General features: G+C 46.4%; 1 protein-coding gene across 1 annotated transcript; it reads left to right on the top strand.

The window, feature by feature from the left end:
* The first annotated feature begins 449 nt into the window (after positions 1-449).
* On the top strand, positions 450-10,178 carry LOC139401126 (adhesion G protein-coupled receptor B3-like). Its single transcript, XM_071145599.1, has 3 exons — positions 450-476; positions 1,427-1,531; positions 8,875-10,178. Exons 2-3 carry the CDS (start codon positions 1,433-1,435, stop codon positions 9,061-9,063), a joined length of 288 nt encoding a protein of 95 aa, XP_071001700.1. The 5' UTR covers positions 450-476; positions 1,427-1,432; the 3' UTR covers positions 9,064-10,178.
* The last annotated feature ends 340 nt before the right edge of the window (positions 10,179-10,518 follow it).

Here is a 10,518-nt window from a genome sequence, read left to right as displayed (position 1 = left end):
GTAGGCTGGAGTGGAGAAGACTGTTGAAGTGTTGATTTAACCTTAGAGGTAGGCTGGAGTGGAGAAGACTGTTGAAGTGTTGGATAACCTTAGAGGTAGGCTGGAGTGGAGAAGACTGTTGAAGTGTTGGATAACCTTAGAGGTAGGCTGGAGTGGAGAAGACTGTTGAAGTGTTGGTTTAAGTAAATTAAGGTTTTGTTTGTTGTTATGTTCCACTGAGAAATTGTGGCAGAGGTAAATACAGAATGAATGTGTAGCTGTGTTCAAGTGAGAAGATCGTCACGTTGTTGCCGTAAAATAAAATGGGCTTATTTTGTCATGGTTAGAATGTTATTTAGTGTTCATTAATATAATTATAATTTCTATAGTATTCAGAAGTTAATGACCCCTCATGTTAACAGACTGTCTAATTATCCGCAATATGTTTGTTTTGTCTTCAGAGAAGAAAATCGCGCTACCAAGATCTGGACTTTGAAGTAAGTCAATTTACTGGTTGGCAAAGTGCATGCTTCAGGCTTTTGTAGTTACACTGAGCATTTGTGTTCGCCCTACCCTTTAATTTACTACTGTTGTTACACTGAGCATTCTTGTTCGCCCTACCCTTTAATTTACTACTGTTGTTACACTGAGCATTCTTGTTCGCCCTACCCTTTAATTTACTACTGTTGTTACACTGAGCATTTGTGTTTGCCCTACCCTTTAATTTACTACTGTTGTTACACTGAGCATTTGTGTTCGCCCTACCCTTTAATTTACTACTGTTGTTACACTGAGCATTTTTGTTTACCCTACCCTTTAATGTTACTACTACCTTGTGTAGCACTTAAGCTTATTGGAGTAACATGGTTTTGACACAAAACAGATGTATTTATGTGTGGCGTAGTTAAGGTAAAAGCAACGCTGTCAATCTAAACCCGTACAGGGCCGCCAGCAAATCTCCCCTGCTCATGTTGTTCCCCTCCATCTCCTACATACATCCATTGGCTATGAGTTGATTTGAAACCTGTTACGCTTTCTGAGGTCACATGCACATTTCACACCTGACTTCTGCACTTTTTCTATGGAAAATATGACATTGTCTGACAGCCCAAGACACAAATGTCTCACACCACTTCTGTGGGTTTATTCCATTTCTCCATCCATTTTTTGTAATCTGACTATTCTGCATAAATGCAAAAGATAGATTTGATAATAAAATTGGCCATAAATTATATGTAATTACTCAACTGGCTTACATTATATGCAAAAAAATCCTTAAAAGACATTGGCCCCTTTAATATGTCTCAGGCTTACTGTAATACCAGTGGCAGATTAAATGCTATTCAGAAAGGTGTACTGGTTGGAGAGGATAAAACATTGCATTATAATCTCCATACTATTATTGGCTTTGATTTCCAAACCAAAAACGAACCCCTTGCCATTGCAGAAAGTCATGCACACCAGGAAAAGACACATGGAGCTGTTCCAAGAACTGAATCAGAAATTTCAAACCCTGGATCGATTTCAAGACATACCAAATATGGGCAGCATGGTGAGTAATAATACCAGGAACAGGAAATCAGCAGTAACAGGAAATGGTGAAGGAGGGAGATGATTGGTCAGCGGTCGTCTGTTGTAGACCAATTACAGAGCTGGAGAAGATCCAGGTGGGGTGATTGGTTGAAGCTGGTGGTTGTCGACCAATTAGAGTACAAAACAAGATCATGTCAGGATAGATAGTCTTTTTTAGATGTCCATCCGCTCAGCAACACACGTAGTGAGTCATTGAGCAAATGAACAGATCCAGTGACATGGCCCTATACCTAACAGGCCTGCCAGCTGCTACTGGTGATGGGGTTCAGTGACATGGCCCTATACCTAACAGGCCTGCCAGCTGCTACTGGTGATGGGGTTCAGTGACATGGCCCTATACCTAACAGGCCTGCCAAATGCTACTGGTGATGGGGTTCAGTGACATGGCCCTATACCTAGCAGGCCTGCCAGCTGCTACTGGTGAGGGGGTTCAGTGACATGGCCCTATACCTAGCAGGCCTGCCAGCTGCTACTGGTGAGGGGGTTCAGTGACATGGTCCTATACCTAACAGGCCTGCCAGCTGCTACTGGTGAGGGGGTTCAGTGACATGGCCCTATACCTAGCAGGCCTGCCAGCTGCTACTGGTGATGGGGTTCAGTGACATGGCCCTATACCTAACAGGCCTGCCAGCTGCTACTGGTGAGGGGGTTCAGTGACATGGCCCTATACCTAACAGGCCTGCCAGCTGCTACTGGTGAGGGGGTTCAGTGACATGGCCCTATACCTAGCAGGCCTGCCAGCTGCTACTGGTGAGGGGGGGAGGGGGGGACTAGTCTTTAGTTGAGAGATCATGTCTGAGAGAAGGTAGGCATTATCTAATTTAGGCAGTCTGCAGATTCACTCCTCTCCTACTTCTCAACCATATTGAAGGAGAAGGTCCAAGGTCCCTCCACTCGGACAAGGATGCAAGGAATCGAGAAAAGGATCCTGCTTGGCTCTCTTTACCACCACCCAGCAAATTGGAGGGGGGGGGGGGGGCAAGGTTAAGACTATGTACAATAGATGTATTGAAAAGAGCCACTGTGAGGTGGTTGTCTGTCGTGGTAGTCCATCTGAATTAGTGTTCATCCATTCAAATCCAGATGTGTATCATTCAAGAGACCAGTCATGGTCATTCAGGCTTGATGACTACTGAGTGAATGCTTTCTGCATTACTTTCTGCACTGTATCCTGGGAAATTGGCCTGTTGACCAAAACACACTCAGGCCTATTGTTGTGTGAGAATAGTGTCAGCTCTGCGGCATGCAAGTAGGCAGGCAGGCAGTTAGCCCCTCGGCCTGCCATGTCATGTAATCTTCTCTCTCTTCTCTCACATTTCAATCAGCCCCACTGCACAGTGTAATTCTCTGCTTGTTGCTTAGTAACCACCACAAGGACATTTATATAGAAAACTACATCCCTTTGTTTTTCTTTTTTTTCTTATGGAATAAATGTACTGCAGTGCTGGCTGGGCTGGCTGATTAAATGTACTGCAGTGCTGGCTGGGCTGGCTGATTAAATGTACTGCAGTGCTGGCTGGGCTGGCTGATTAAATGTACTGCAGTGCTGGCTGGGCTGGCTGATTAAATGTACTGCAGTGCTGGCTGGGCTGGCTGATTAAATGTACTGCAGTGCTGGCTGGGCTGGCTGATTAAATGTACTGCAGTGCTGGCTGGGCTGGCTGATTAAATATACTGCAGTGCTGGCTAGGCTGGCTGATTAAATATACTGCAGTGCTGGCTGGGCTGGCTGAATAAATGTACTGCAGTGCTGGCTGGGCTGGCTGAATACATGTACTGCAAGTGCTGGCTAGGCTGGCTGAATAAATGTACTGCAGTGCTGGCTGGGCTGGCTGAATAAATGTACTGCAGTGCTGGCTAGGCTGGCTGATTAAATGTACTGCAGTGCTGGCTGGGCTGGCTGAATAAATGTACTGCAGTGCTGGCTGGGCTGGCTGATTAAATGTACTGCAGTGCTGGCTAGGCTGGCTGATTAAATGTACTGCAGTGCTGGCTAGGCTGGCTGATTAAATGTACGGCAGTGCTGGCTGGGCTGGCTGAATAAATGTACTGCAGTGCTGGCTAGGCTGGCTGATTAAATATACTGCAGTGCTGGCTGGGCTGGCTGATTAAATGTACTGCAGTGCTGGCTGGGCTGGCTGATTAAATGTACTGCAGTGCTGGCTGGGCTGGACTGGCTGATTAAATGTACTGCAGTGCTGGCTGGGCTGGCAGATTAAATGTACTGCAGTGCTGGCTGGGCTGGACTAGCTGAATACATGTACTGCAGTGCTGGCTGGGCTGGACTAGCTGAATACATGTACTGCAGTGCTGGCTGGGCTGGCTGATTAAATGTACTGCAGTGCTGGCTGGTCTAAATGAATAAATGTACTGCAGTGTTGGCTGGGCTGGCTGATTAAATATACTGCAGTGCTGGCTGGGCTGGCTGATTAAATGTACTGCAGTGGTGGCAGGGCTGGCTGATTAAATGTACTGCAGTGCTGGCTAGGCTGGCTGATTAAATGTACTGCAGTGCTGGCTGGGCTGGCTGATTAAATGTACTGCAGTGCTGGCTGGGCTGGCTGATTAAATGTACTGCAGTGCTGGCTGGGCTGGCTGATTAAATGTACTGCAGTGCTGGCTGGGCTGGCTGATTAAATGTACTGCAGTGCTGGCTAGGCTTGCTGATTAAATGTACTGCAGTGCTAGCTGGGCTGGCCTAGCTGAATACATGTACTGCAGTGCTGGCTGGGCTGGCTGAATAAATGTACTGCAGTGCTGGCTGGGCTGGCTGATTAAATGTACTGCAGTATGGCTGGTCTAGTTGAATAAATGTACTGCAGTGTTGGCTGGGCTGGCTGATTAAATATACTGCAGTGCTGGCTGGGCTGGCTGATTAAATGTACTGCAGTGCTGGCAGGGCTGGCTGATTAAATGTACTGCAGTGCTGGCTAGGCTGGCTGATTAAATGTACTGCAGTGCTGGCTGGGCTGGCTGATTAAATGTACTGCAGTGCTGGCTGGGCTGGCTGATTAAATGTACTGCAGTGCTGGCTGGTCTGGCTGATTAAATGTACTGCAGTGCTGGCTGGGCTGGCTGATTAAATGTACTGCAGTGCTGGCTAGGCTTGCTGATTAAATGTACTGCAGGGCTAGCTGGGCTGGCTGATTAAATGTACTGCAGTGCTGGCTAGGCTGGCTGATTAAATGTACGGCAGTGCTGGCTGGGCTGGCTGAATAAATGTACTGCAGTGCTGGCTAGGCTGGCTGATTAAATGTACTGCAGTGCTGGCTGGGCTGGCTGATTAAATGTACTGCAGTGCTGGCTGGGCTGGCTGATTAAATGTACTGCAGTGCTGGCTGGTCTGGACTGGCTGATTAAATGTACTGCAGTGCTGGCTGGGCTGGCAGATTAAATGTACTGCAGTGCTGGCTGGGCTGGACTAGCTGAATACATGTACTGCAGTGCTGGCTGGGCTGGCTGAATAAATGTACTGCAGTGCTGGCTGGGCTGGCTGATTAAATGTACTGCAGTGCTGGCTGGTCTAGTTGAATAAATGTACTGCAGTGTTGGCTGGGCTGGCTGATTAAATATACTGCAGTGCTGGCTGGGCTGGTTTATTAAATGTACTGCAGTGCTGGCAGGGCTGGCTGATTAAATGTACTGCAGTGCTGGCTGATTAAATGTACTGCAGTGCTGGCTGGGCTGGCTGATTAAATGTACTGCAGTGCTGGCTGGGCTGGCTGATTAAATGTACTGCAGTGCTGGCTGGTCTGGCTGATTAAATGTACTGCAGTGCTGGCTGGGCTGGCTGATTAAATGTACTGCAGTGCTGGCTAGGCTTGCTGATTAAATGTACTGCAGGGCTAGCTGGGCTGGCTGATTAAATGTACTGCAGTGCTGGCTGGGCTGGCTGATTAAATGTACTGCAGTGCTGGCTAGGCTTGCTGATTAAATGTACTGCAGTGCTAGCTGGGCTGGCTGATTAAATGTACTGCAGTGCTGGCTAGGCTGGCTGATTAAATGTACTGCATTGCTGGCTGGGCTGGCTGATTAAATGTACTGCAGTGCTGGCTGGGCTGGCTGATTAAAAGTGCTGCAGTGCTGGCTGGGCTGGCTGATTAAATGTACTGCAGTGCTGGCTGGGCTGGCTGATTAAATGTACTGCAGTGCTGGCTGGGCTGGCTGATTAAATGTACTGCAGTGCTGGCTGGGCTGGCTGATTAAATGTACTGCAGTGCTGGCTGGGCTGGCTGATTAAATGTACTGCAGTGCTGGCTAGGCTTGCTGATTAAATGTACTGCAGTGCTAGCTGGGCTGGCCTAGCTGAATACATGTACTGCAGTGCTGGCTGGGCTGGCTGAATAAATGTACTGCAGTGCTGGCTGGGCTGGCTGATTAAATGTACTGCAGTGCTGGCTGGTCTAGTTGAATAAATGTACTGCAGTGTTGGCTGGGCTGGCTGATTAAATATACTGCAGTGCTGGCTGGGCTGGTTTATTAAATGTACTGCAGTGCTGGCAGGGCTGGCTGATTAAATGTACTGCAGTGCTGGCTAGGCTGGCTGATTAAATGTACTGCAGTGCTGGCTGGGCTGGCTGATTAAATGTACTGCAGTGCTGGCTGGGCTGGCTGATTAAATGTACTGCAGTGCTGGCTGGTCTGGCTGATTAAATGTACTGCAGTGCTGGCTGGGCTGGCTGATTAAATGTACTGCAGTGCTGGCTAGGCTTGCTGATTAAATGTACTGCAGGGCTAGCTGGGCTGGCTGATTAAATGTACTGCAGTGCTGGCTGGGCTGGCTGATTAAATGTACTGCAGTGCTGGCTAGGCTTGCTGATTAAATGTACTGCAGTGCTAGCTGGGCTGGCTGATTAAATGTACTGCAGTGCTGGCTAGGCTGGCTGATTAAATGTACTGCATTGCTGGCTGGGCTGGCTGATTAAATGTACTGCAGTGCTGGCTGGGCTGGCTGATTAAAAGTGCTGCAGTGCTGGCTGGGCTGGCTGATTAAATGTACTGCAGTGCTGGCTGGGCTGGCTGATTAAATGTACTGCAGTGCTGGCTGGGCTGGCTGATTAAATGTACTGCTGTGCTGGCTGGGCTGGCTGATTAAATGTACTGCAGTGCTGGCTAGGCTGGCTGATTAAATGTACTGCAGTGCTGGCTGGGCTGGCTGATTAAATGTACTGCAGTGCTGGCTGGGCTGGCTGATTAAATGTACTGCAGTGCTGGCTAGGCTGGCTGATTAAATGTACTGCAGTGCTGGCTAGGCTGGCTGATTAAATGTACTGCAGTGCTGGCTAGGCTGGCTGATTAAATGTACTGCAGTGCTGTCTAGGCTGGCTGATTAAATGTACTGCAGTGCTGGCTAGGCTGGCTGATTAAATGTACTGCAGTGCTGGCTAGGCTGGCTGATTAAATGTACTGCAGTGCTGGCTAGGCTGGCTAATTAAATGTACTGCTGTGCTGGCTAGGCTGGCTGATTAAATGTACTGCAGTGCTGGCTGGGCTGGCTGATTAAGTATACTGCAGTGCTGGCTTGGCTGGCTGATTAAATGTACTGCAGTGCTGGCTGGGCTGGTTGATTAAATGTACTGCAGTGCTGGCTGGGCTGGTTGATTAAATGTACTGCAGTGCTGGCTGGGCTGGCTGATCAAATGTACTGCTGTGCTGGCTGGGCTGGCTGATTAAATGTACTGCAGTGCTGGCTAAGCTGGCTGATTAAATGTACTGCAGTGCTGGCTGGGCTGGCTGATTAAATGTACTGCAGTGCTGGCTGGGCTGGCTGATTAAATGTACTGCATTGCTGGCTAGGCTGGCTGATTAAATGTACTGCAGTGCTGGCTAGGCTGGCTGATTAAATGTACTGCAGTGCTGGCTAGGCTGGCTGATTAAATGTACTGCAGTGCTGGCTAGGCTGGCTGATTAAATGTACTGCAGTGCTGGCTAGGCTGGCTAATTAAATGTACTGCAGTGCTGGCTAGGCTGGCTGATTAAATGTACTGCAGTGCTGGCTGGGCTGGCTGATTAAATGTACTGCAGTGCTGGCTGGGCTGGTTGATTAAATGTACTGCAGTGCTGGCTGGGCTGGTTGATTAAATGTACTGCAGTGCTGGCTGGGCTGGCTGATGAAATGTACTGCAGTGCTGGCTGGGCTGGCTGATTAAATGTACTGCAGTGCTGGCTGGGCTGGCTGATTAAATGTACTGCAGTGCTGGCTAGGCTGGCTGATTAAATGTACTGCAGTGCTGGCTAGGCTGGCTGATTAAATGTACTGCAGTGCTGGCTAGGCTGGCTGATTAAATGTACTGCAGTGCTGGCTAGGCTGGCTGATTAAATGTACTGCAGTGCTGGCTAGGCTGGCTAATTAAATGTACTGCAGTGCTGGCTAGGCTGGCTGATTAAATGTACTGCAGTGCTGGCTGGGCTGGCTGATTAAGTATACTGCACTGCTGGCTGGGCTGGCTGATTAAATGTACTGCAGTGCTGGCTGGGCTGGCTGATTAAATGTACTGCAGTGCTGGCTAGGCTGGCTGAATAGCTGGCAGGCTCCAGAGCTACAGACAACATTAGTGACCATTGTGTGTTCCCTGACTGCATAGTAACAGCTCCGATTGCTCGCTGTCCTATTTGACTCCCTGCTAGTCTCTTTGTGAGTGTCAGTGAGAGTACATCCAGATTATGGGAACAGAACACAGTCAGACACAGTGGAAGCTCGTCCTCTAGTCCCTCTTCACCGTTATCCAGCTGGAAGGGAACTCACTATTCATTTGATTTCTTCCATGATATAATCTAACCATATTATTCACATTTGAGATACTTATCATTACCTTTTGTTACTTACACTTCTCATAGAACCATTACACCATTAATATGCTCTACCAGAACATTAGTTGAGGTGATCAATGCATAGAGGCAGTACGGCATGATTCAAAGTCTCTGCCATAATCCATTGTTTTGCTACACTTTATAATAACTTTCATGGATAATCCATTATAACTTTCATATGAATGTTTATAAATGTTTTAAAGTGATGAAATTCAAATGTATTTAACCAATGTTACCCAATGTTTAAGAAGAAGAACTGTAACCAGTCACAGTGAGGCATGCTCCCTTCTAAGTAATAACCCTCACATATCCCTGTATGTATATATCCCTGACCCTATCCTATATATTACATATAAAGTATATGTGGTATAACATATAGTAACAATTTATAGTGAACCATGTTTAGTGACTGTAAGGCATGCTATCTGCTGTGTCCTGCTATGTCCCTGTCCATATCTGCTGCTAACCTGTCCCTGTCCCTGTCCTCCCAAGGACAAGGCCATGGCCAACAAGAACCCCTGGGAGAGCTACAACCCAGCCTGTGAGTACCAGAACTACGCCAGTATGAATGTACTAGACCCTGACCCCAAGGACTCTCTGGAGATGACCGCAGCAGAGTGGGAGAAGTGTGTCAATCTCCCCTTAGACGTCCAGGAAGGAGACTTCCAGACAGAGGTCTGATCTGATCTGATCTAAACAAACCAGGAAATTAGTCCAAAATGGCACCCTATTCCCAATGAAGTGCACTACTTATGACCAGGTCCTATAGGCCTCTTTTTCACCAGTACCCAAAGGGCTCTTTTGAACAGGACTCATAGGGCTCTGGTCAAAGGTAGTGCACTATATAGGGAATAGGGTGACATTTTGGATGCACGCCAGAAAGGAGACTTCCAGGAAGTAAAAACCAGGAAGAGGAAAACCAGGAGAAAAATGATAACCAGGACATGGAGGAAAGGGGAAAGGATGTATTTTGCACTGAAAAAAATGGACAGACTGTCCTAACAGCCTTGGCCTAGTACATATCTGGATTCTAAAGGAGGATGACAAGGACATGATGTGCCAATACCATTTAAGAGGAAAACACAGAGGACAGGAGGAAAAAATACAACAAAAATCATCAGTGTTACTTTTTGTATTCTCACTAGTGTACTTAGTGCAGCGGGCCAGCCAGGTGGGTGTACAATATTTACCATCGTGTGTTTCAGAGTACCCATGGTAAAGAAGAATTGGTTTCAAAAAGGTGAAAATCTTTCTAGATGAATAAACCTCAAAAGCTAAATGAAGACATAATACAATGTCAATCCCAGCTTCGTTGGATCCAGTTTTATATTTCACAAAACTGGACCCTGGAAGCACAATGTATATATTTATGCAGGTTTTTAAAAAGTTTATAACAAGTCTGTTTGGCCATTACTATACTTTTTACTTTATAATATAAAATATATATGAGCGAGAGTGGCAGGCAAAGAGGATTTTCTGTCATATAAAAATGAATGTTTGTCAAAGCTACATTCTTCATTGCTTTAAATGCAATAAAGGTAATACTCACTTTTATATGAATAATATATTTCACAAACTTTAATACTGCAGAATCTTGCTTGAAGAATCTCGGCTAAAACTCTCTCATCTGCAGCCCTGTATAAAATATTTAAAAATGAACAATGTTGTATGGTGTAAATAAACTTTTGTCTACATATGTTTTACTTGTGCCAATTTATTTTAATGAGAAAAAAAATGCCAACTTGATCAAGCGTTATAGCGTTATAAAATGTTAACATTTGAACAAGGAATGTAAATAAAAGAGGAAATATGTTCGTACTGCTTCAGAGAACGTGTCAAGTCTATCTGGTGGTCATGCCTTTGTCAGATGTATTGCTCTTTAAACCAACAGGTTCTCCTCAGAAGCCCCGTTTATTTTTTATTTAACTAGGCAAGTCAGTTAAGAACAAATTCTTATTTTCAATGACGGCCTAAGAAACAGTGTGTCGTTCTGCCTGTTCAGGGGCAGAACGACAGATTTGTACCTTGTCAGCTCAGGGGTTTGAACTTGCAACCTTCCGGTTACTAGTCCAACGCTCTAACCACTAGGCTACCCTGCCAACCCATGTGTCCCATGTGTCCTGTGTCCTGATCTTT

The sequence above is a fragment of the Oncorhynchus clarkii genome, unplaced genomic scaffold (genome assembly GCF_045791955.1).
Source record: "Oncorhynchus clarkii lewisi isolate Uvic-CL-2024 unplaced genomic scaffold, UVic_Ocla_1.0 unplaced_contig_8263_pilon_pilon, whole genome shotgun sequence".
Taxonomy (NCBI): Eukaryota; Metazoa; Chordata; class Actinopteri; order Salmoniformes; family Salmonidae; genus Oncorhynchus; species Oncorhynchus clarkii.
The sequence above is the reverse complement of the archived record's forward strand: the minus strand, read 5'-3'. Positions and strand labels throughout refer to the sequence as shown.

What these genes read in the sequence shown, in the direction of transcription:
- LOC139401126 (XM_071145599.1), top strand. Translation starts at nt 1,433, where the DNA reads ATGCACACCAGGAAAAGACACATGGAGCTGTTCCAAGAACTGAATCAG. An exon ending in TACCAAATATGGGCAGCATG is followed by an intron (nt 1,532 to 8,874) that starts GTGAGTAATAAT and finishes TGTCCTCCCAAG; the next exon opens with GACAAGGCCATGGCCAACAA.